The sequence below is a fragment of the Halichoerus grypus genome, chromosome 2, assembly GCF_964656455.1.
Source record: "Halichoerus grypus chromosome 2, mHalGry1.hap1.1, whole genome shotgun sequence".
In the NCBI taxonomy this organism is placed as follows: Eukaryota; Metazoa; Chordata; class Mammalia; order Carnivora; family Phocidae; genus Halichoerus; species Halichoerus grypus.
Genome location: NC_135713.1, coordinates 104,242,022 through 104,269,141, shown reverse-complemented (window position 1 = coordinate 104,269,141; position 27,120 = coordinate 104,242,022). Strand labels below are relative to the sequence as shown.

At 35.2% G+C, this 27,120-nt stretch overlaps 1 protein-coding gene across 3 annotated transcripts in view; it reads left to right on the top strand.

The window, feature by feature from the left end:
• The window catches only part of RNF180 (ring finger protein 180), a 190,945-nt gene that overhangs the window by 123,488 nt on the left and 40,337 nt on the right, over nucleotides 1-27,120 (top strand). For all 3 annotated transcript variants that reach the window (XM_036067033.2, XM_036067004.2, XM_036067014.2), the window contains one exon: nucleotides 17,860-18,085. In XM_036067033.2, the coding sequence (XP_035922926.1) occupies nucleotides 17,860-18,085 (226 nt within the window). The remainder of the gene's footprint in view (nucleotides 1-17,859; nucleotides 18,086-27,120) is intronic.

The following is a 27,120-nucleotide window of genomic DNA, read 5'->3' as shown; positions in this document are numbered from 1 at the left end:
TGATTACTGATGTTGAGCATCTCTGCATGTCTCTGTTGGCCATCTGTGTATCTTCTTTGGAAGAATGTCTATTCAGAGCCTCTGCCCATTTTAATCTGATTATTTGGGGAGGTTTTTGTTGTTGTTGACTTGTATAAGTTCTTTATATATTTTAGATACTAACCCCCTATCAGACATATCATTTACAAATATCTTTCCCATTTAGTAGGTTGACTTTTCATCAAGTAGATGGTTTCCTTCACTGTGCAAATGCCTTTTTTTTTTTTTTTTTGGTATAGTCCCAGTAGTTTATTTTTACTTCTATTTCCCTTGCCTCAGGAGACACATCTAGAAAAATGTTGACAAGGTTGTTGTCTAAGAGATTACTATGTATGTTTTCTTCTAGAGGTTTTATGGTTTCATATCTCTCATTCAGGTCTTTAATGAATTTTGATTTTATTTTTGTATATGGTGTAAGAAAGTGGCCCAGTTTCATTCTTTTGCATGTACCTGTCCAGTTTTCTCAACACCAGTTATTGAAAAGATTGTCTTTTCCCCACTATACAACCTTCCCTCCTTTGTCATAAATTGACTATATAAACATGAGATTATTTCTGGGCTTTCTATTTTGTTCCATTGATCTACATGTCTCTTTTTGTGCCAGTATCTTATTGCTTTGATTGTTATAGCTTTGTAGTATTATCTTGAAATTTGGGATTTGTAATACCTCCAGCTTTGTTCTTTCTCAAGATTGCTTTAGCTATTTCAGGTCTTTTGTGGTTCCATTGTAACATTAAGATTATTCTAGTTCCATGAAAAATGCTGTTGATATTCTTCTAATCCACAAGCATAGTATGTCTTTCCATTGTTTTCAGCTTTTTTTTTTTTTTTTGTCACTGTTTTACAATTTTCAGTATGAGTCTTTCACCTCCATTAAGTTTATTCCTAAGTATTTTCTTCTTTTTGGCACAATCGTAAAAGAAATTGCTTTTTTAGCTTTTCTTTCTGCTACTTTGTTGTTACTTTCAGAACTGAAACCAATTTCTGTATATTAATTTTGTATCCTGCAACTTTTTTGAATTCATTATTACTTCTAATAGCTTTTTGGTGGAGTCTTTAGGGTTTTTATATACAGTCTTCTGTCCTCTGCAAATAGTGAAGGTGTTACTTCTTTATTACCAATTTAGAAGCCTTGTATTGATTTTTCTTGTCTGGTTGTTAGGGCTAGGACTTCCAGTACCGTATCAACTAAAAGTGGTGAGAGTAGACGCTTCTGTCTTGTTCCTGATCTCAGAGGAAAAGTTCTCAGTTTTTCATCACTGAGTATGATGATAATAGCTATGGGTTTGTCATCTGTGGGCTTTACTATGCTGAAGTATGTTCCCTCTAAACCCACTTCGTTGATAGTTTTTATCATGAATAGATTTTTGAATTTTGGCAGATGCTTTTTCTGCATCTATTGTAATGATCATATGATTTTTATTTTTTGTTTTTTTAATGTGGTGTATAATGCTGATTGATTTGCAAATATTGAGCCATCCTTTTTTCCCTGAAATAAATCCCACTTGATTGTGGTGAATGATCCTTTTCATGTATTGTCGAATGTGGTTTGCTAATATTTTTGAGGATTTGTCCATCTGTACTCATTAGGGATATTGGCCTGTAGTTTTCTTTTTTATAGTGTGTTCATCTGGTTTTTGCATGAGAGTAATGTGAGCCTTGTAGAGTGCATTTGGAAGCTTCCCTTCCTCTTCTATTTTTGGAATAGTTTGAGAAGAATATGTACTAATTCTTCCTTAAATGTTTGGTAGAATTCACCTGTAAATCCATCTGGGTCTGGACTTTGGTTTGTTGGGAATATTCTGATTACTGGTTCAATATTGTTACTAGTAATCAGTATGTTCAGATTTTCTTTGTCTTCCTAGTTCAATTTCAAAAGATTGTATATTTCTAGGAATTTATGCATTTCTTGTAGGTTGTCCAATTTGTTGGCATATAATTTTTCATATTAGTCCCCTAATCCTTTGTATTGCTGTAATGTTAGGTGTTACTTCTCTTTCACTTCTGATTTTATTTATTTTGGGTCCTCTCTTTTTCCTGATGACTCAGGCTCAAGGTTTATCAATTTTGTTTATTTTTTCAAAGAACCAGCTCCTGGTTTTCTTGATCTGTTCTATTGGTTTTTATCTCTATTTTATTTATTTCTGGTCTGATTTGTATTATTTTCTTCCTTGTGCTGGCTTTGGGCTTTGTTCTTCTTTTTCTAACTGCTTTAGGTGTAAGATTATTTATTTGAGATTTTTCTCATTTCTTGAGCTAAGCCTGTATTGCTATAATCGTCCTTCTTAGTACAGCTTTGGCTGCATCCCAGAGATTTTGGACTGTTGTGTTTTCATTTTCATTTGTCTCCATGTATTTTTTATTTCCTCTTTGATTTCTTGGTTGACCCATTTGTTATTTAGTAGCATGTTATTTAGCCATGTATTTATGTTCTTTCCAGATTTTTTCTTATGATTGATTTCTAGTTTTATACCATTGTGGTCAGAAAAGATGAATGGTATGATTTCAGTCTTTTTCAATTTATTGTTACTTGTTTTGTGATTTCACATGTGATCTATTCTGGAAAATGTTCCATGTGCACTTGAAAAGAATGTATATTCCACTATTTTTGGATGGAATGTTCTAAATGTATCTGTTAAGTTTATCTGTTCCAATGTATCCTTCAAAGCCACTGTTTCCTTGTTGATATTCTAAGTGTGGTGTTAAAGTTTCCTACTATTGTATTATTATCACTTTCTCCCTTAGTTAATATTTACTTTATGTATTTAGGTGCACCTATGTTGGGTACATAGATATGTACAATTGTTATATCCTCTTGTTGAATTGATCCCTTTATCATTATGTAATGCGCCCCTTTTTTTTCCCTCTTGTTACAGTCTTTGTTTTAAAATCTATTTTGTCTGATAGAAGTATTGGTATCCCAGCTTTTGTTTTTTGTTTTTTGGGTGTTTCTTGGTTTTGTTTTTTGTTTTTTTGTTTTTGGGTTTTTTTTTTTTTTCTTTCATTTCCATGGTGAACATTTTTTCCATCCCTTCACTTTCAATCTGTATGTGTCTTTAGGTCTGAAGAGAGTTTCTTTCTTCCTTTTTTTTTTGTGTGTGTCTCAATTTTTTATTAATTCAAAGCATGCCCTGAAACAAACTTCTTTAGGATTCTCCTGCTTTTACTTTCAAATTTTTGTTTCCGAGATTGAATAACTTATTTGCTTTCTTAGACCATCAAGAAAGGAGCTAGAATTTGAAGATCTCAATTCTTGTTGCCCATTTGTACCACCTGGAGAGATTTTCAAACAACCAAAGCCTTTGCCCCCTTCAGAGATCTTTGACTTAGTTTGCCTGGAGTGAAACCCTGCTACTGGGCTTTTTAAAAAAAGTCCTAGTGAATTTTTTTTTTTTTGCATTTTTAAAAATTTTATTATGTTAATCACCATACATTACACCATTAGTTTTTGATGTAGTGTTCCATGTGAAGTGAGTTTCTTATAGGCAGCATATAGATGAGTCTTGTGGGTTTTTTTTTTTTTTTAATCCATTCCATCTATTGGTACAGACTTCCCATGGAGATAAAGGATGTACCAAGCTGTTATCCTCATATCTTTTAATAGTGGAATCTCAGGCTGTTTTGATTGCCAAGAGCAGGAATTTACTCAGAAACTAAAGTAAACAAACAAACCTGGATTAGAAATGTTTTTGTCCTTAGCCCTGCTGGACAGAAATGGTGTGTGTGTGTGCGCGCGCGTGCATATGTGTGTGTTGCCTTCCATAAAGAGACCATAATAACATGCTATACTGATAAATAATTTTAGATCACTTAACCTTTTCACATATTATATGTAATATTATAACAACCATGAGTATACTAAGAAGTAGATTAGGCAAAAACTATTACTTACTCATATACAGAGAAGATGAAACTTAAGTGGTTTGACAGTTGTTTTCTTTTTCTTAAATTTTTTAAAGATTTTATTTATTTGAGTGAGCATGAGCAGGGGGAGGGGCAGAGGGTGAGGGATGAGCAGAGTCCCTGCTAAGCGGGGAACCCAACGAGGGGCTCAGTCCCAGGACTTTGAGATCATGACCTGAGCCAAAGGCAGCTACTTAACCAGCTGAGCCACCCAGACACCCCACCCATTATTTTCTAAACTCAGTGATAAAGTGTTATGTTTGGTGTGTGCATTGGGAGATGGTAGTGCTGCTTTCATTTAGATAGCATCTTATGGGTAGGACTCTGAAATAATATTTGAGCTGAGACCCAAAGAAATAAGAAAAGAACCAGCCATTCACAGAGATAAAAGGGAGCATTTGAGGCAGAGCAAATAGCAAGCACAAAGTTATGTGAAACAGTAAAAAAGAGAAAGGCAAGTACTCTAAATAGCTACTAATTGGAGCTTATTTAAGCAAACCATATAGTTACATTATTATATAACCTTTGAACGTATTGTTTATTGTGAGATTTAGTATTATGGGAAATTCTTAATCTAACATAGTACATGAGAATGTAAAACCATAATTTTAAATACTGTATAGTTAGAAATATCAATTAAAATTAAAAGAAGTATAAAAGAAAGTATATGAAATATTAGCAGTGTTTTATTGGGAAGTGGGGTCATAGGTCATTTATTGGTGATCTACTTGCCATTATTTTCTACATTTTCTGCATTTTATTTTTCAACTTCATTTCAAAGAAAGTTCTCAAACATCTTTCATCCAGAACAGCATTATCCTGGGGCCTGGGTGGTACAGTTGGTTGAGTACTACTCTTGGTTTCAGCTCAAGTCATGATCTCAGGGTCCTGAGATTGAGCCACATGTTGGGCTCTGCACTCAGCATGGAGTCTGCTTAGGATTCTGCCCCTCCCCAAAAACTAATGATGTAATGTATGGTGATTACCATAACAATAAAAATTTAAAAAAAACTAATGATGTGTATTGTATGGTGACTAATATAATAAAATTAAAAAAAAAAAGATTCTGCCCCTCCCACTCATGCTCTCTCTCTCTAAAATAAATAATAAATATTTTTTTAAAAAGCAGCATTATCCTGAATACTGAAATTCATTTAAGTATTGGTGTGTCTTGAATATATTTTTCTGAAAAGTGAATATATTAAAAAGTTAAAGTACAATATTGCTACCAAAGAATCATCCAGTGCATCATTTTGTAAAAACTTCCAATATTACACATAATCATATTCATTTTATAAATACATTTAAGAAAATAAGATTGTAGCTATGTATGCATCATGTACACACCTACGTACTTCACACCACCTGGAGGTATTAAGTGGAAGGAGTTCCAAAATTTGTAGAGCTCTCTCAACCACCTGCCAGCAGTTTCAGAGTTTCTTTGTTTGTTTGTTCTTAACCAGTGACATTTTTTAATTCTGTGTTTCAGACAAAGAAGTAAAAATAGTTTGGGATACAAATTGCCACATTGAATTTGAATCTATTTATACTTTAATGTAATTTTTAGATTTTCTATAACAAGCATGTGTTACTTCTATTTTTCTGTATTTGGATGATTAATGTAGATACTGACTTAGTTCATTTTTAACTAAAAAAAAAATTAAACCATTATTTTAAAAAAACCATAAAAAGCTAAAGACCTTTTAGCCAGTACTGCCAATCCAGATCCTTTTCCACTGCCCACAGAAAGGATCAGCCTTCGGAGTTTATTTTATAAACTTCTGGCCTTTTAAAGGAAAAAAAAAAACCATATATATATATATATACACACACACACACACACACACACACACACACACACATATATATAAGAGAGAGATAAATACATATATAGAAATATATATCTAGAAAGATATATATGTCTAGAAATATATAGAGAAAGATAAGTATCTAGGAATATATATATATCCATATAATCTATGGCATTGTTCTGCCTATGTTATTTCTGTAAAAGTGGTATTATACTGTATTAAATTGTGCCACAGTAGTTTGTTCCTGTTGAATCATATTCTGTTGCATGAATAGGCCACATTTTTGTTTGTAGTTTTTCTTTTGATATGAACTTTATATACAGTGAAATTTAGAAATCTTAGTTGTTCACTTACTATTTTAACAAATGCACACACCTGTGTATTTAGTCTCCACTGAGATATAAAACCTTACATCATTCCAAAAAATTTCCTATTCCCCTTTCCAGCCATTTCCTGTTTCATACCTTGGAGCCAACTACTATTCTGATCTTTTTCAACCACAAAGTAATCTCACTTAGTGTAGAATTCTACAAAAATAGAATTAGGTGTTATGTACTCTTTGGTGAAGGCTTCTTCCATTAAACAGTGTTTTTGTGATTCACTAATGATGTTTTATATATAAGTAATTGATTTTTTTATTGCTGAATAGTATTCCACTCTATGACTATACCAAAATATATTTATCTGTGCCTCCACAAATCCCCTTAGCAATATTTGTTCTGGCCTAGCTACCACCTTGGAGAACAACTCAACTTTGGCTCTGTCCAGCAGCTACTCCAGCAAGCAGGTTAACAAGAGCTTCTCTGTTATCACTGAAGCATTAGATGCAGTGAGGACCCCTCGATTCTCATGTGTGTGTAACCTGGAGGTGAGGGGGTGTTAATGCCCAGTGGGGCACATTTTGGATCAATAGGAGATGGGCACCAGCAGATACATTTTTCTCCCTTCATCCCTCAGCAGACTATAGATCACACTACATGTAGTGGGGACATGGTAGTTCATAACCCTCTCCTAAAACTGTACTCGATACCAATTAAAGGCCTACTCAGAAATCTATCCTCTCATATCTTCTCTTCCTCTTAACGTCACTCCCTTTTTCTCTCACGCCTGCACTCCCTAATAAACTAATAGCATGTAAACTTCTGCCATACTTTGGATTCTGGAGAACCCCAGCTAATGCATCCTATCTGTAGAAATTGATGTTATTTTTAATCTTTGTCCTTGTATTCACCTGAATGGTTTCACTGGGGTCTTTCCAGTATGGCAAGTACATTTTTCTCTTTTACCAATCTTTCTATTCTCTAACATAAGTGATATTTACTGAGCATCTTCTATATCCAAGCATTCTTCTAAGTAATAGGAATACAGTGATTAAATATATTAAACATAATATTCCTGATTCCTTCTTGATGGCCAGAAGTTATATAGAAATGGTTTAAAGGCTATTAATTAGCCATTTCTAGTCACTTCTATTACCTTGCCTCCATTGCTTTACTCTGACAATAGCAGAAATAATAGTATTTTTAAAAACATGAATATTGGTATATTTTTAATAATTTCAGATTCAAAGACCTTTATATCAAATGTGACCACAGGCTATTTTATATCTCTATGACAGGGACTTGCAAATGGATAGTAGATGTCCTGTATAGAAAATCTGGAGGACACTTTGTTTCACAGAAAGTACAGTCTCTCAAGTAAGGCTACTGAGATATCAGGATTAGCCTCCTGGTGTTCATCCCATATTATTTCCCCTGAATCACTTAAGGCCAATTGGAGCACATAGTTATGGCTATAAATGGGGAAGGGTGAATTTCCCAATTAAAAAAAATCCATAAATTGTTGGCAGAAGATGGGCGGAATGAATGCTGGAAAGGTTTCCCCAAAAGTGTCCACTAAAGCAAACCATACCAGATCTGAATGGTGTGTAGGAATTAGGGAAGAGTAGAGGTGAAGAGTAGGCAGAAGGAAGAGCTTATGCAAAAGTTCCAAATTAGTGAGGAATTTGGTCTAACTGAGAAAGAAAAGGATAGTTTTTAGAGATGTCATTTAGGGTACTGAGTCAATTCTTTTTTTTTTTTTTTTTTTTTTTTTTTTTTTAAAGATTTTATTTATTTATTTGAGAGAGAGAGAGAGAATGAGAGAGAGAACACGAGAGGGGGGAGGGTCAGAGGGAGAAGCAGGTTCCCCGCTGAGCAGGGAGCCCGATGCGGGGCTCGATCCTGGGACTCGAGGATCATGACCTGAGCCGAAGGCAGTTGCTTAAGCAACTGAGCCACCCAGGCGCCCCTTACTGAGTCAATTCTTGCCTAAAGCTGGATGCACTTCTAGATTTTTCGATTACTGGCACCAGTCGATTCCATTTTAACTTTTGAGCCACTTAGAATTGGGTTTTCTGTAATTTGCAACAAAAAGATTTCTAACAAGATGTTGACTTAAATACCACTACCTCAAGGAAGCCTTTCTGGACCCCACACTAATTTGAGTTCCTCTGTTTTATGCTTTCTTAGCATCCTTTTATTCTCTGCCACCAGACCAAAAGCTACATAGTGTATTCTCAGAGCCTGGGAAAGTGGCTGGAACACAGTGGGCCCTCAATAAATATTTTTTGAGAGAATATAGAGATTAAAAAGCTGAATTAGGAAGTGGCAATAAAAATAAAGGGAATCACAATTAAGGGAGTACAGGGGAACATTGAAACAGTTGAAGAACGAAACTTGGCAAAGATTGGATGTAGGAGGTGAGGGGCAAGAGTCAAATCTGGGGGAGAAGTGAATTCAAGTTAGAATACGTTAAGATTGGAGTCCTAGTATGGTCATTTACAAAAGGCAGTGATGATTTTTTATTTGGAGATCAGAAGAGGGATAAGATTAATCAGAGATTTTGCTGGCATCATTACAACGAAAATAGATTCTGAGGACAGTAAGAAAGGGTAAGTTCACCTAGGGAACTAGAAAGTGCAGAACACAATCTTCATAAAGACCATTACTAAAAGGGCATTGGCAGAGAATACATACGTAAGAAGTCAGTAACAATAAACAAAATGAGGGATATCCATACAATGAAATATGACTTGATCATAAAAAGGAATGAAATACTGATACATACTATAACAGAGAAAAATTTTGAAAACATTAAATGAAAAGAAGCCAAATACAACAGGACATGTTTTGTATGACTCTGTTTATATGAAATGTTCAGAATAGGCAAATCTATAGAGACAGAAAGTAGGTTTGTGGTTGCCAAGGGTGGGGCACCAGGAGGAGGGGAGAGGGAAATGGGAAGTGACTGATAATGGGTATGCAGTTTCTTTTTGGAATGAGGAAAATTTTCTGATATTCGGTGGTGGTAATGGCTGCACAACCTTATGAATATACCAAAGCCCCTGAATTGTGCACTTTAAAATGGTGAATTTTAGGGTACGTGAATTATATGGCAAAAAATGTCAGTAATAGGCAGAAATTGTACACAAGACACACTTAAAGAAAAAGGTAAATAAAGCAGCCGGACAGTTACAGTGAAGCCAGAAAAGACAAAGGGAAGTTCATTCTCTCTCCCTCTCCTTCTCTCGCCAACATTGAGACAAAGTAAAATGTGTTCCATAGAATAATGATTGCATTTTGTAGTCTTTAAGAACATGGTAACTAGTGCCTTTTAACTATGTGGTTGTGTATTACCAACTATAAGCATAAATAAAGATACAATATCTTGATATTTTCCTTTTTGGAGCTAACCAATGACCTGGAATTTGCATTTTTCCTCCCTCAAGTAAACATGGCAGAAGACTTTGCAAATGAGGCAGAAGACTTTGCAAAAGAATATATACTGCATCATTTAGCATTTTATAAAGATCTAATAACTTGTGCAGAACATTTTTTGCACAGAATATATACTGCATCATTTAGCATTTTATAAAGATCTAATAACTTGTGCAGAACATGTATTTTTAAAATAACTGCTAGCACATCCTTGGTTTTCAAACTAAAAACAGAATATACTTTCAAAAAGTGACCAGCACTACAAAATATTGCAAACATTTTATTTAAAATGCCAAAAATGGGGGTGGTGAGCAATACAACTTATATAAAGCAAAAGTCATAAGTTTGTCCATAAAAAACAGTAAATTTTAGAGCTCATATGTACTCTAAAGAGAGCCAGAAATAGCAGAAATACATTCTTTCAATTTTGCTGAAGAAGGGTTTCCATTCTAATTCATTACATTTAGTCTCCAAACCCAAGTAATCTGGGGAAATTTATAAAGTCTAGCCTGAGCATTTGCAATTGTTTACTGTGAATGTGGGTCATTTTCAGTTCTTTCAATGCAAAGACTGTTTCCTTAGTTTTTTACTTCATTTAACTTGATTTTTTGTTTCGTAAGTAAATTGATTATCATTTGGTTTAATATTCATATTAAGAGAGCAAATAAGTTGCACAAAGTTGCATTCCCCAGAGCTTTTAATGGGATAAATATAAGTCTTCCAAAGGCCAGTGTAGGGAAAATGACCGTATGCACTTCTTTGGAATTTTCTATTTTATACATATATCTGGTTTCATCAGTATATAGAGTGGAGCCCTGAAGGGATTTATTTATGAAGTAACATAATGAATAAATGGTTTCTGAATAACTCTGTATCTGATGGCTTGGGTAATACTCAGTATTGTATTAACCTGCAAACATACAGAGAAGTATGATGGTGAGTGGGGAAAAATATTCTAAGCCGTCATTGGTCACCTCTTAAAGGTATGTGGAGTCTTCATTTAGTCTCTTCCTTTCTGTGGGTATGCTGGTGAATTACAGGAGTAAATATTGGGAAATTTCCACTCAAAATTTGGATTACAACAGCCCCAGTATTCATTTGAGACCCCATGAATTCTGTTTTTCCTTTACCACAGGTTGTAGGGATTTGGTGTGTTTCTTCTTTTGTAGGTCCTAACTACTGACGTTCACTCTAGACCTTGGGATGTTATTTTGGATTTTTTTTTTTAAGTAAAACAAGCACTCAAGCCAGAACATCTAGATCATTTTGACATAGATTCCTAGAATTAACTCTAAAGATATTTCTGTTTTGCAAAGTTCTATAAAAAACAATTCAGATAAAGTAATTTTCAGTCTATCTAGAATAGCTTATTAATGAGGTGTTCTAATTAAGTGAATATTTGTATTAAGCAACCCCATATGAATTGCCAATTATCAAATAATTGTAATGTAGAAAGTATAACTAAAACTCTATCGAAGATCATTTCATCTTTCCTTGATGCTTTAGAGGGTACCTCAGAGTATTATAGTAGCCCTTGCTTTTCATTTTAAATGATACTATTTATAAGGCTCCTGGGTGGCTCCATTGGTTGAGTGTCTAACTCTTGATTTCAGCTCAGGTCATGATCTCAGGGTTGTGAGATGAGCCCTGCATTGGGCTCCACAGTCAGCACGGAGTCTGCTTGTCCCTCTCCCTTTGCTCCTCCCACTGCATGCGTGCGTGCTCTCTCCTTTTCTCTTAATAAATAAAATATTTAAAAAGATAAAAATAAAATAAATGAAGTTATTTGTCATCTAATAGAATTGTAAATATTAAGCTGATTGATTTTTCTCTTGATACTGTGGTCTATCTAGTTGTGGCTATCTGAAGTAAATGCTCCATACCTTCTTCCTCTCTCCTTCCCTACAGTATTCCGCCATTCTTTTTTACTTCTTAGAGCTTTTATTTCTTTAGATCCCAGAAAGAAGAGAACTGACCATCATTTAGACCCCACATTGTATTTTTTCCCTAAATTATCTTGCTTAGTAAGATGAGATTATTGTCGATGTTGCCAATTCACTAAAACTTACATGTTTCAATACAATATCTAATACAGGCCTACGGCCCAAATCACCTTTGCTTTCTACCTCCTACTGTATTTGTTGTCATACTTTTTGGACTCAAGATCCCTTTAAAATCTTAAAGTTATTGAGAACCCCAAAGAACTTTTGTGTATATGGATTATAAATATTTACCATGTTATAAATTAAAACAGAAACATTTTTAAAGATTTATTAATTCATACACAGATAATAATAAACCATTATATGGAATCATAACATATATTATGAAAAATAATTGAAAAAAATTGAGAAGAATGGCATTTGTTTAAATTTTTACAAATCTCTTTAATATTTGGCCTCATAAACAACATATGTATTCTCACATCTGCTTCTCCATACAGTCTGTTGCCATTTGTTGTTTTGATTGAAGCATATGAAGAAAATCCAGCCAGACACATAGTCAGAAAAGGGAACTGTATTATAATAGCTTTTCAAGATGATTTTGGATAGATGTCTTTGATATTACACCAAAACTTGACAAGTGCTAGATTATTAAAGGCTAGTTGCAATATGGAATCTGACACTTGATGTGAACTTTAAATACTCTGTTACATTAAAAACCATTGGTCTGTCTTTACACTTTGAGTGCTTCGTTTACTTATGCATAGTTTTGTAATATCATGCATTAAACATTTGGAAACTATTGGCTCACTGAATTTTACCACTCTTCTAAATGTTGTCGTATATCATCTTTTCAGAAAAGCCTTGTAAGTATTGGGAAGCTATAAACATATAGAAGTTTTCTAAAATTTTGATTTTTGCTTGAAATCCCAAATTTTATCATTTTATTTGGCAGCAAATACTATCAGTTTTTTCCCTTGAAGTGACAGATTTGCTTTGTTCATTTTTGTGAAAATGCCTGTCAAATAACCGGATCTGAATAATGAGTTTTCCTGGCCATTGTTTATTACATAACAATAGTATTCTGTGGGAAAAACAGCTAGCTCAGCTCACAACTAAAACAATATCAAAGGCGCTTTTTCTTAAAATAACCATTATGCTTCGGTATGCAACAGAAATGCTTTCTGTGTACTTCCTGTTTCTCTCACATGGAGTATTAAAAGATAATTAATAAAAATTAATCTTTTTCTTGCTTCATCAAGGGCATTCTTAGATTCTTAGCAAAAACTGGCTTTTGGCTTTTTTCTCCCCTGTATGTGGTAGAATACACACACACACACACACATATACACACACACAGAATAAATTAGGTGCAAATTTTAACCTATTTTAATTATATTTATTACTTCCTTTGGAGACAATTTGAAGCAAAATTAAATTATGATATTGATTCAATGCATATTTTTAAAGAAAATAGAATTATAAAAATATGTTTTTGAAAAGAATAAACATATAACACTGCCAGAAAATAAGACAGCATGCTATCAGTGGACCACAGTCTTCCAGGAATATCTAGGGGGTGGAAGGCATTTTGCATTTATTTAGAAAATGAAGCAAATTTATTGTTTTTTTTTTAAAGGCCAAGATATTAACTGATGTAGAATTAAGAGCAGTTCTCATTAGAGACCTGGAGTGACTTCAAGATCAATTAGGAAGAACTTTGAATGCATATTGCTAAGTGAAAGAAGCCAGTCTGAAAAGGCTACATCCTGTGTAATTCCTATTATATGATGTTCTGGGAAAGGAACACTATATACAGAGATCAGCAGTTGACAGGGGTTGGAGAAAAGGTAAAAAGGATGAATAGGGGGAGCACGGGGCTTTTAGGGAAGTGAAACTATTCTATGTGATATTGTAGTTGTGGATAAATGACATTCATTTGTTAAAACCCATAGAATGTACAAAACCAAGACTGAACCCTAATATAAACTATGGACTTGGGCTCACTTTGGCAGCACATATACAAAAATAATAAACTAAGGACTTCAGTTAATAGTAATGTATCAGTATTGGTTATCAACTCTAAAAATGTACCATAATGGATGGGGCGCCTGGGTGGCTCAGTCATTAAGCATCTGCCTTCCGCTCAGGTCATGATCCCAGGATCCTGGGATCGAGCCCCGCATCGGGCTCCCTGCTCAGCGGGGAGCCTGCTTCTCCCTCTCCCACTCCCCCTGCTGGTATTCCCTCTCTCGCTGTGTCTCTCTCTGTCAAATAAATTAAAATATATATATATATATATATATATATATATATATATATATACACACATATATATATGTATATATATTAAAATGTACCATAATGGTAACAGAAGGTGAAACTCTGTGTGCACGTGCACGTGCGTGTGTGTGTGTGTGTGGTGGAAGGAGGTATATGGGAATTCTTTGTATTTTCTGTTCAATTTTCCTGTAAACATAAAATTCATTTAAAAAAGTCTTAAATATAATATAATATTAAATATAATGACAGCAGCAAACACATTCCACGTACTGTTCTGAATGCTTTATATATATTAACTCTTTTAATCCTTTCAACTATGAGTTAGGTACTTTCATATCCCCACCTTACAAATGAGGAAAGTGAGACTCCAGGGAGTTAAGTAAGTTGCATAAGGTCATACAGGCAGCAGTGACAGAGCCCAAACAGGCTCTGGAGTCTTGCTCTTATGCACTGCCCTACTATCACTTATTTAAAAATAACTGAGGGTTCTAGAGGGGAGGGCGATGGGGGATGGGTTAGCCCGGTGATGGGTATTAAGGAGGGCACATTCTGCATGGAGCACTGGGTGTTATACGCAAACAATGAATCATGGAACACTACATCAAAAACTAATGATGTAATGTATGGTGATTAACATAACATAATAAAAAAAAATTTTTAAAAATAGTAAGTTGGAGGAATAAGGCAGCAGTAATCACAATATTATAAATGAGCTAAAGGCACTGCTGTTTTGTTGTCATTATTACTAATAGCAACTCATGGTCTGTTAATTTTTGTGCTAGTTTTTACTGGGGTTTTTTTGAAACATTGCTTTATATTATTTATCAGTTTACTTTTTCCTCTTCTGAGACTGGAAACCCCTAGAAAGGAGTTTGAGAGACTGCGTGTTTGGTTCTTGTAGAATAATTCCCCTGGAGCCAAAAGTAGTTGTACATTGGGCACCTGTTATATTCACCTGCTAATTTTAGTAACAATGCCTTAACATTTACTTCCCTGTAGATCCTACCTGGGTTGTCTTTTTCTTTTAACCTACATCATAATCATCAGCAGTTAACATTTATTATTTGCTAGGATATTCTGAAGTCCTTTAACTCACTTAAGAATGTGGTAGTGAAGAAGAGTGCTGCTCCAGATCCATAAGGGCTGGATTGAAATCCCAGCTTCACCACTAGTGGTTTAAGTTTCTCATTTTCTGAGTGAGCTCTCTGTTTCTCAGTTTTCTTTATTCTGGAAAATGATGATAGTAATAGTACCTACTTCATAGGGGTTTTGTGTTGAGGAAATTAGTTAATATGTACGACTTTAATTGTCTTATTTCTAAGTCCCAAAGTATTTCTTGGGGAACACAAGATAAATGTTTAGTTCCATGACAAATGTACTGTATTAAGAGGAAAAGTGTTATGCTGTGGTTCATGTCGTTTTGGTTTGTAAATAGGTATTTCTTTTATAATCTATTTTCTCTTAACATCTATTTGTTTTTAGATCTAATCATGAAAACTACACAGGAAAATTAGGATCACTCTCATGCAGATACTTGTTTGTTTATCTCATCTCCTCTTAATATTTTTCTGAATGAATACCCTCCATCTTTTTTATTAAAGATTTTAGTTATTTATTTGAGAGAGAGTGCTTGAGAGAGAGATCACCAGCAAGGGGGGGTAGGTAGAGGGAGAAGCAGACTCCCCTCTGAGCAAGGAGCCCGATGTGGGACTTGATTCCAGGACCCTGGGATCATGACCTTAGCCGAAGGCAGACGCTTAGCCAACTGAGCCACCCAGGTGCCCATCTTTTAACAGTACTTCCAAGGAGGTGGTTTCAGAAGTCATGCTGCCGTGGCCCTCAGTGTTTCTGTGGATAACTCTAGTTTGTCTGTGTTCCTCAAAGTAACTACAAATGTGTTGTGATATTTATACAGTGAGAGGCACATAAACCCACCCTATCCTGTGTTTGCAGTTAGATTTGCTTATTAAGTAACCACATCATATACTGAGCTTAGTTAAGTCAGTTAAAATCCCTAGCTCTTCTTGACATAAATTGCTTTTAGCTAAATTTTATTCATCTTCTATGTGTGCAGTCCATTTTGGAGTCTTCAATTAGGAATTTATATGTATCCCTGTTAAATTTAATCTTGATTTCCACCCAGCCACCTATTGAGACTTTTTTAATCTTGACTCTGCCAACTGGTTTAGTGTAGTTTACATTTCTATATTATTTGCTAATGGCATACCTTGTTCCAGAAAGGATTTTCATTCTTAACTAGATAGCTCTCTTTTCTGTCCCCTTTCCCACATTTTTGATAAGCATTTCTGGGGTCTTCATCTATGACAATTGAAATATTGAGGAGATGAAGATGGGTTCATAGACACACCTATGAAAAACCTCTTTCTAGGTTGGCAGTGATCCATTAATGAGTAATTAATTTTTAAAATATAATTGTCCAACTAAGGGGAATTTAAATAAAAACTTGAAAAAAAAGTAACTATCCATCCAACAGCAAATTTTCTGTTATACAACCCTACATCTCTGCAATTTGGAGAAAAACCCAATAGAATTCTATCCTTGAGGTAATTTGTTGTCTTCATAACCATATTTATTAACCGATGTGTGCAGTTTTCTGAATTAATAAAAACTCTTAAACCTATTTAACTCCTTAAAACATAATGAATTCTACAGGTCTTTATATATGTTATTTCTATGGTGAGGGCTGCTTCACTTAGCTTAAATAATAGATGAATAGTTGCAACCTCATTTTCTATTTTCAAACTTATATCAAGTTTATTTTCAAAATATTGTTTGTGTGTTTAAATAACAAAGATTTTATTTCTTTGATGTGTATTTTACTGAAATCTAGTTACTTTTGTCGTATATGTAGAGACAAAGTACTTCACAGAAATAAAATTCTGCACAAATATTTGGGTCACAACTTGAAATGCTTTAAGAGGTTCTAAAAATTATGGGGTTTTTTTATGCCCTGGGTTTCTTCAAGGTTAATTAGTTCAAATCTCAAGGCACAGTCCTGAGAGTCTAATGCAAGCAGAATAAGCTGGTACTATGAAATAAAATTTAGGTAAGTCAGAATCTAGGTCCATAGATGTTTTTATCTGGGATGCCTAATTCAGTACTAATTATTTACTTATGCCTTTCACTTTGCAAATGTCTTAGAAGTTTAGGAGAGGATATTCATATATCATTAATGAGTGAAAATTATGGATTTTGTGGCCTTTCCTGCAGATTTCTCTTTATTATTGTTCAGATCATAGCCACAAGCTTTCTGTTGGTGAGAGACATTTACTTCATATCCTCTCTGTAGTAAACTTTGTTTATGTTATATGGGATTTCACAGAATGCATGTTGTCTAGTGGATTACCTCATTTCATCCTTGCAACATCGTCACAGATGGGGAAATTGTGAGGCTAAGTTACAGGAATTCTTTTAACAGACCCTATGCTGCTAACGTCTGAACTGCCTCTTTCCTAAGGACCTCTTTCTTAACTATTCTTTCTGGGAGGGGGCAAGGGACTCATCCTATTTCCCAGCTACTAGGCTGATTCCAGAATTACTGCAAGTCTTTTTGCCTTGTCTACTTCCTGATGTATGTTGGGCTTTGGCCATTTCTTGGCCTTGAGGTCCACAAAGGGACAAAGTATAGAGAATGCATGCATGGTATGAGGATGAAGTATGATATCCTGTTGCCCTCACTTTTCCTCATCTGCTCATGCCCATAGAAGGCTCCATACCCTTGTGACAATCACTTTATTTGCTGTGGTTGGGAGTGGGATAGATGGGGAATCTATAATCCTGGGACTAGTATACCTGATACTTAACTAGTACTGGTTAAATAGAGATATGGGTATGCTTCAATATGTTTGGGTATGTTTTAGCATTTAGTGTTATATAAAAATACTAAAAAGAATAAGACTTCTGGATTTTTCGTGTATTTTTGAGCTTCTTCTCACGTTGCAAGGTAGCCTTTCTGTCACTTTGAATATGTCACAGAAACAGATATTATGTGCTTCTCATAAATATTTTTTATTAATTTTAACAAAATACAAAGGCACTCTTTCTCAAGGAAACCAATCTCATACTGAACTAGAAAAAATTGTTTTTGCTTCTGTTTTGCAGACTTTGAATAATGAGATGAGTACAGATGATGACAATGAATATGCAGAGGAAAAGGAAAGTTACATCTGTGCAGTGTGTCTGGATGTTTATTTCAGCCCATACATGTGTTACCCTTGCCACCATGTCTTCTGTGAGCCCTGCTTACGGACTCTTGCCAAAGACAATCCTGCAAGCACTCCCTGCCCACTGTGTCGGACAATTATTTCCAGAGTCTTTTTCCAGACAGGTAACTCTTCTCTTTCATTAACATAATTGCTTGATTATTCTGACTACTGCTTTGTTCCAGTTCTAAAAGTACTTTATAAATTATTATGAGAAATTATAAATTATTATGAGAACATTATTGCAAATCATATACAGGATAATTTATTACTCTACACTTTATAAAATAGTCCTTCCCCAATTCAGAGAACTGTGTTGAAAATCATAGAATCCTAGATGAAGAGAGGGTCTCATGTCTAAACCCTACTTTATGCTGAGATCTTTTCTAAGATATTCTAAGCACTCTTGACTTGGACATCTCCAGTGTCAAAGACATTCCATTAAAATTTGAACAGCCCTGTTGATTATTTATTCCTCATATCTGCCTTTTACTGGTACTCGTTTTTTAGCCCTTGTTATCTCCTCTGGAATCTGAGAGAATAAATCTGTAAATATCTGACAAAAAACTTATATGCCTTTCCTCCACACTCCACATCTTCTCAACATCCTTACGGTTCTTAAGGTCTCGTTTCTTGAATGAAAAGTAAAATTGGGGCAAGGATCTGTTTACCTAAGTATCAGTAAAGATGGAATATAACATAGTATTTACTCTTTTCTTTTTTTTATTTAAATTCAATTAGCCAACTTACAGTATACCATTAGTTTCAGATGTAGTGTTCAATAATTTATCAGTTTCATGTAACACCCAGGGCTCATTACATCACGTGCCTTCCTTAATGTCCATCACCCAATTAACATAGTATTTAAAACACATTATGGAGAGAAGAAAAACTAATGAATGTGGAACATAGAGAATTGCTAAGGAAAAGAGAAGAATGATAGAAGTAAGCAGAGGGGCGCCTGGGTGGCTCAGTCGTTAAGCGTCTGCCTTTCGCTCAGGTCATGATCCCAGGGTCCTGGGATGGAGCCCCACATCGGGCTCCCTGCTCAGCAGGAAGCCTGCTTCTCCCTCTCCCAGTCACCCTGCTTGAGTTCCCTCTCTCTGTGTATCTCTCTCTGTCAAATAAATAAATAAAATCTAAAAATAAAAAAAAGAAGCAGAGCTAATACTTACTGAGTACGCTATTGTGTGCCAAATGTTAGGGAGGAAAATGCTATCTCCACATTCTGGAGGTGAGTGTGGATGGACAGATACATAAACCATATGACTGTGCATAGTAACTATAATTAGATGAAGTATTTGGTTTTAAACATTCTGCCGCTTAAGGAAAAATAAAAGTAAGTATACAATTAAATGATTCTCATGATTCATTAAAAGAAACATCCCACTTCCTAAGAATAAGCGAACATTTTTCTGGCACTTGAAAAGGGATTTTTTTTATGTGATTTCTCTTCTAGGTCATATTGAGAAACAGAGTAGTGAGTGTCCTTACATTCTCAGAGCAAATGCAGTATCAGGTTTCCTGACACTGTGCCTTTTGGTATACTCTGATAAAAGTTGAGGAAATACCAGCGTATAAATTAGGGAAAGTAACATTGCTAGTAGCCAAAACATTATGGTCTAGTTTTCTTACAGAAATAACTTTAAATTATATAGGTAATACAGTTTCATTAGAGAAAAATCAGAACATCCAGATAAAATTGTAAACTCAAAATCCTCTGTAGTCCTAACATCTAAAGACCACCTTGAGTGAGTATCCTTCCAGAATGATTTATATCTGTGTACCTAATTATTTTTCTTACAGAAAAAAATATGATTAAATTGTATATAATGCTTTTAACCTGCTTGGCTTTACTTAAAAACACTTGTCATTATATCATGATCTACTTAAGCTATCCACTATATGGGACATTTTATTTATTTATTTGTTACTATTTGCTGACATATGAGGATAAATATTTGCACACATCCTTGAGTATTTTTTTGCAAGGGATTTCCAGAAATAGAACTGGTAGTTAAAGCCATGTGTGTTTTAAAGCTATGTATATGTTGCAAAATTATACTCCAAAATTATTGTAAGCAGCATTATACAAGGGCTTATTTTCTCTACACTCTGGGCATTTTTGTTTTGTTTTGTTTCTTTTTAAATCTCTGACCCTGAACTTTGCTGATTTTTCTTATGGTTTGTTCATCTTCTTCTTGTTTATTAACAAGAAGATTTTTTGGGGTGCCTGGGTGGCTCAGTGGGTTAAGCGTCTGCCTTCAGCTCAGATCATGATCTCAAGGTCCTGGGATCAAGCCCCACATGGGGCTCTCTGCTCAGCGGGGAGTCTGCTTCTCCCTCTCACTCTCTCTCTGTGCTCTCTCTCTTGCTATCTCTCTCTCAAGTAAATAAATAAAAACCCTTAAAAAGAAAAGATTTTTTTAAAAATTAGTGTCAGCTTTTGTCATAGGTGGTAAATCATTTCCCTGTTTGTCATTTGTACTTTAGTTATGTTATTGTGTTTTATGAATGTGCAGAACTTTTATATTTTTATGTATCTCATGTAGCAACCTTGGTGTTTATTATTTCTAATTTCAAAGTTAGGTGTTAAAAGGCCTTATCCACTAAAGAATAATATAAACATTCTCTTTACCTACATTTATTTTAGGTTTCCAGTTTGTCCTCATATCCCCACATTTAACTCCATCTAATATCTTGTATGGTGCCTGGTTTGATTAAGAATGGAGTGCTTTTTTTTATGTTTGTAGACATTTATCCCGGTAACATTTGTTGAACAGGCCATTTTTCCTATTCTAATTGAATTGACATTCTTTAAAAAGTAATAATAACAATTACTAAAATGTACAATACACTAAATACACTAAAGTGTATTTCTTGGCAGCTCTTCTTTTCCATTCATATTTCTATCTTGTCATATACCATTACTTTATTCTTTTTTTTTTTTAAGATTTTATTTATTTTAGAGAGAGTGCACCCGCAAGTGGGGAAAGGGGCAGAGGGAGAGAGAGAATCTCAAGCAGAGTTCGAGCTGAGCATGGAGCTTTTAGTGGGCGAGGCTCCATCTCACAACCCTGAGATAATGACCTGAGCCGAAACCAAGAGTTGGACACTTAACTGACTGAGCCACCCAGGCATTTCCCCCATTACTTTACTCTTAAAACTATTATATCGTGTATGTTTTAATAACTCAAAAGTAAATTAAAATTATAAGTTATGTGGGGATAATTTATATTTTTAATTGACATTGATATAATATTGAGTGATTGTTATTATGGTATATCACCTCTCAATACATTTCTGCAATTTCCTTCCTAAAGTCTCTGCACATTTCTTACTAGCTTTCCGCCTGTGTATTTTTGTTGTTGCTATTGTAAATGAGATTTTTTTTTCCTTTTCTGATTTCAAATGCTTTGGGTGATTCTTTGGAGAAGTTAGTTTACTGTCTTAGAGTATTCTGTTAATCTTACTGAACCCTGACAGTTATTTATTAAGTGAATGAATCATCTCAGTTACCTAATGTCACCATTCAGATTGTGGACAAACCAGGGGATAGTTCCTGTCAAAGGTCAGAGTGGGAAAGCTATCATTTCCTAAAGGAACTCAAGATCTTTGGCGAATGAGTAAGGGGTTAGTTATAACATAATTCTGTTATAGTAGCTCATTGGATAGAGAGAATAATTAGATTCCCCCCAGATTTATTCCAGAGACTGTACTTCATCAAAATGATTTTAAACTGGAACTATAACATTCACTAGATAGGCAATTTTGCTTAAGTTACTTAACACTATTAGATGTGATCTTGATAAAATACTTAACATGTTACAAGTTGGGAAGAGGAAGTGGGAAGGATATGTAGAAGGAATTGATATCTGTTTTTTTTTTATGTAAATCAAGATATACTGTTGATGGGGTGCCTGGGTGGCTCAACTGGTTAAGCTTCTGCCTTCAGCTCAAGTCATGATCCCAGGGTCCTGGGATTGAGCCCCGCATCGGGCTCCCTGCTTGGCGGGGAGCCTGCTTCTCCCTCTGCCTCTTCCCCCGGCTTGTGCTTGCTCGCTCTCTCAAATAAATAAATAAAATCTTTTAAAAATAAAAGATATACTGTTGAAAGTTGATAGAAAAAAGTTACAGTAGACACTATTGGTTGCTAATTAGTATCCATTACATCCTCCTTCTTTTCTAATATAACTCTGAGTTTTACTCAACTATTGAATTACCCCAACATAGACCAGGTGGCTCCCGGGTAGCAGACCCCATCCTTGGCTCCTTGGTAATCTATCCCCTTTGCCAGTGATTGGTTCACAAATCAGCATGTGGTCCAGTTCTGACCAATGAGATGAGAAGAAAGTTTGTCTTTACTCTTATGAGATGGAAAAGCCTTTCTCTTTCCCATTGGACATAAACAAGAAAGTGTGTAACAGGGATAGTTATTGGCAACCATCTTATGAGTAAGTGGGGAACCAGCTTGGTATGAAGTCTTTATTTTGGATGGCAGAATTGAGGAAAGAAAAGAACATGGGGTCTTGATAACATTGTTTAACCACTGAGTTAGTCATCTTTGAAGCCCACCCTACCTTTGGATTTCCTGTTCCATTAAATAATTAATTTTACTAATTAACTAATACAGTTGAGGAAATTTTTTGTTAATTTCAACCAAGAGCACCCTAACCAATAAAAGCATACTAATAAATATAGTTAACAAAGAAACTAAAAATGATGATATGATACAAAATCTTGAGAGGTTAAAAGGAAAGAAGATAGTATAAAAAGACCTAACTCCTCTTAGAAGGAAGTCAATAATATTTAAAGATAATAAATAGTAAAGAGGTTTCTGGAATGGTGCTATGACAGGCTCAGTCCTCATCCCAGCAGAACAACCATTTAACTGAGGAAATGATTTTTTTAATTGAAACCTCTGGAAATTGTTCTAAAGATACAGAAAATAGAGAAGTACTTATTTTTTAATCTAATTATATACCACTATTCTCGGTAAGAACATAAAAACCCTGTAGCGTTTGGATATCCACACACAAAAGAAAGGTGACCTTGGAGCCCTACCTTACACTATTTACACACCCACACTACCTTACACTATTTACACATGCTCGCACATACGCACACACTAATTAAAATGGAACAAAGACCTAAATGTAAGAGCTAAAATTATGAAACTCTCAGATGAAAACATAGGTGTAAAATTTTTTGAAATTGGATTGGGCAATGATTTCTTAAAAGTGACAACTAAAGCACAAACAACCAAGGAAAAAAACAGATAAATTAGACTTTATCAAAGTTAAAAACTTGTGTGCTTCAAAGGATATTATCGACAAAGGATATTAACAACTTTCACAGAGTGAAAGAAAATATTTATAAGATACATATGTGACAAGGACCTAGTATCCAAAATATAGGAAGAATTCTTACAACTCAACAATAAAATGACAACCCAATTTCAAAATGGGCAAAGAGTTTGAATAGAAACTTCTCCAGGGAAGATAAAAAAAAAAAAATGGCCAATATACACATAGAAAAATGCTCAACATCATTAGTTATTAGTTGCAAATCAAAACTGATATCACGTCACGCTCACTAATATGGCTACAATCACAATGATAATAACAAGTATTAACAAGAATATATAGAGAAATTGGGACTCATATTTTTTGTTAAAATATAAAATGGTGAAGTCACTTTGGGAAAAAGGAGGATAAGTTTGTACAAGGCAGATTCTAAGCTTGCTTGTGAGATTGGGGAAGGTTCTGGTGTGTCCCAAGTTAATTAGAGTGCTTTTTTCTTCGAAGATGAGAAGGACACCAACGTAGGCAGGTTTGAGGAGGAAGATCTCTGGATAGGTGAGACCCTTTCCATTCATTGACTGACAACCTCACCACATCCTTTCTGACCCAGAGTCCCCACATCAGTACCCCAACACTAAGTCTATTAGGGAGGTGCTATATGCTTCATAACAGGATCTGCAGGCCACCTAAAATCAGCACACCAAGAAAAGGAAAAGGCCATGGTTTACAAGCATTATGTGGAGAGGGGGTCATCGAGGTGACAGAGGAGAATACCTCAGACAAGAACATGGTTTCGTTGTGAGGGAACATATCGTATTTTCTTTTTTTTTTTTTTTTTTTTTTTAAAGATTTATTTATTTATTTATTTATTTGACAGAGCGAGACACAGTGGGAGAGAGAGCACAAGCAGGGGGAGCAGGAGAGGGAGGAGAAGCAGACTCCCCGCTGAGCAGGGAGCCCGATGCGGGGCTCGATCCCAGGACCCTGGGATCATGACGTGAGCCGAAGGCAGACGCTTAACAACTGAGCCACCCAGGCGCCCCCATATCGTATTTTCTTGAATTGACTTTATGACTGAAGCCTTCAAACCATGTGTGTAACTTCCCCTATTGTGGACTGACGCTGAAGGATCCTCCTGTAGGCAGTCCTACTATGGACCCAGTATCCATTGTTCAGAGATCCTAACCCATGGTTATATAGTAAATGAGAGTGTCTTGGGTATTGCAAAGGGAGCCACAGGGTCAGTATAAGCTACTCCCCAATTGCAAAATCACTCAGTGCCATCCCTCCTTCCCACTCGGATGCACCAGACCTCAGCAAGAAGGTTTCCCACTCTTGTTCCACTATTTGCATCCATTCAATCTCCGTCTCCCTTTTGATACCCCCGCCCCTATACCCACTACTCTTCTGCCTTTACTTAGCAGAACATGCTGATGAGCAGATACACTGGTAAGCTCCATTGGAAAAAAGAAAAGGAAATTTTACCTTGCATATAGAAGTCCCTAACTAAATAAGGAAATGACATTTAAGCTAATCTAGGACTTTAAGCATGAGGAGGCCTATGATTTTTCACCAGGAATATTTTAGCTGTCTCAGTAATTGGGGGATGATACTGGCATCTAATCAGTGGGGGCAGTGATGACAGATATCCTAGAGTGTTTGGGCCAGTCCTACACAGTGAAGAATTTCTCTGTGTTCTGTCTGACATTCTCATGTCCTGCTGGGCTTTATCCAGGACATGCAGCTCATCCAAAAGAATATCACACTTCTCTTTTTATCTACTGTGACAGTCTATAATTGGTCTTGGTCTATTATCCCTATTCCCATTAAGAGCATTTCACACTTCCTCTTATTCTCTACCAGTAAAAGTCTGGTCTGTGAATTCTTATGCTAATAGTGGTTTTGTTCTTGTATCCATCCATGCCTCCACTCTCTTATTTTTTTGTCTGTCTTGTACAGAATAGTCACTGAGCCTGAAATCCAAATTCATTCTTTTTATCGGTAAGAGTATCTGACTATGTCATGATGTTTTCTAGTGCAGTCATTCTCAACTTTAATATGTGGAAATAAATATTTTTATTATAAAAAAGAAATATCAGAGTAAGCATATTTAAAGCAGTGTTTTTCAAACTCAATGAAAACACACAAACTCTTAAAATCTTCAGGGCTTCAAGGGCAATGCTTACTTTGCACCTGTGTAAGGGGGGCAAAAAAGTGCCATTTGCAAGGGATCTTAACTCTGCTGGTGAAATTCATTTTGTACCCATGTGAAGCACCCATGTGGTACCACCTTTACAATTTTTACTGTATCCATGTACCACCTGAATTATTTTTTTCTTAAGAATTTTCTTCATATCAACACTTTTTCCTTAAATACTAATGTTAGCCTCATCCTTAGCAATATATTTGTGAATTTATGTTTGATCTAGTTTATACATTTCTTCTACTACACATTAAATAGGTAACTTTGACATTTTTAAACATTTTCATTCAATATCATCCAAAATCATTTCACATATTGCTAGTGCTTTGCAAACCAAGTCTTAAAAATGACTGACTTTTAGGGACGCCTGGGTGGCTCAGTCGTTAAGCGTCTGCCTTCGGCTCAGGTCATGATCCCAGGGTCCTGGGATCGAGCCCCACATCGGGCTCCCTGCTCTGCGGGAAGCCTGCTTCTCTCTCTCCCACTCCCCCTGCTTGTGTTCCCTCTCTCGCTGTGTCTCTCTCTGTCAAATAAATAAATAAAATCTTTAAAAAAAAAAAAAAAAAATGACTGACTTTTAGTTAAGGAGGTTAATCTCCAGAAAAAAACTGATAACAGGAACACTTAAACAGCCCCTGGGGATTGGAAGTGGAGGTAGAAATAAGGAGTGGAACAGATCATTGTTGTTTCATTTTTTGTTTTATTTTGTTTTGTTTTTGCCCTTTTATACCATTGGATTTTTTAAACCATAGGTGTGTGTGACTTTGACAGTTTTTAAAAGTGATAAACCAGTGGTGCAGTGGGCCGGGAAGATAGAACCCAATTTCTTTTCACACAGAAGAAAGACAGAATTATGGATTCTTTGAAGCCAGGGATGGATGCTGTGATAACCTTTTGAGAATCCAGTAATATATCCGTTGTCCATAGGATTTCAAAAGCCTTTTTCTGAATCTTGAAATGTAACTTTACATACAAAATAATAACAGTATGCATCATCACAGCATAAAGTACTTAACATTTTGTCTTTATCATAGTAAGGCTCAATAAATGTGATGGTTAAACTAGGCTTAATTTACTAGATCTCCTCTTAGCCTTATTATTCCTCTAGCAGAAAGTAAACTATTCTTGGGTGATGAAACAGTCACTAAAATGGTTCTTGGTGCTCCAGAGTCATTAAAGAACCTCAGTAAGTACAAAGTGAACACAACTGCTTGAGGTGAAAGCTTGGATAAATGCTCTAACCTGAAAAAGTCTTAAAATACTAGCAGATTTCTTCTGGGATTGAAGGGTTAAAAAATGATAACTCATTTACTATTCTGGTACAAAAATTATAAGTATAAAGTATTGTAGTAGCAAATGATAAATGGAATTATCAGATTAAAGTGGATAAATCTTTAACTATGGTTTACCTAGCTAATAAAATAGGAACTCCTAAATACTAACATCAATTCAGCATAAATTATACAATTATAATGATTCAGATGCTGTAAAATCCATAACTTAATTTTGAAACTGTCAAATATAAAATTTTTGGTTTGGCTTTGTCTCTGTTATATCTGCCTTTGTCATCAGGCTCCATATTTAGCTGGAAAATGGGACTTCCTAAACCAGACTTTAGCTTTGAACGATTTACTAGTAAAGAATGTGAAAATAA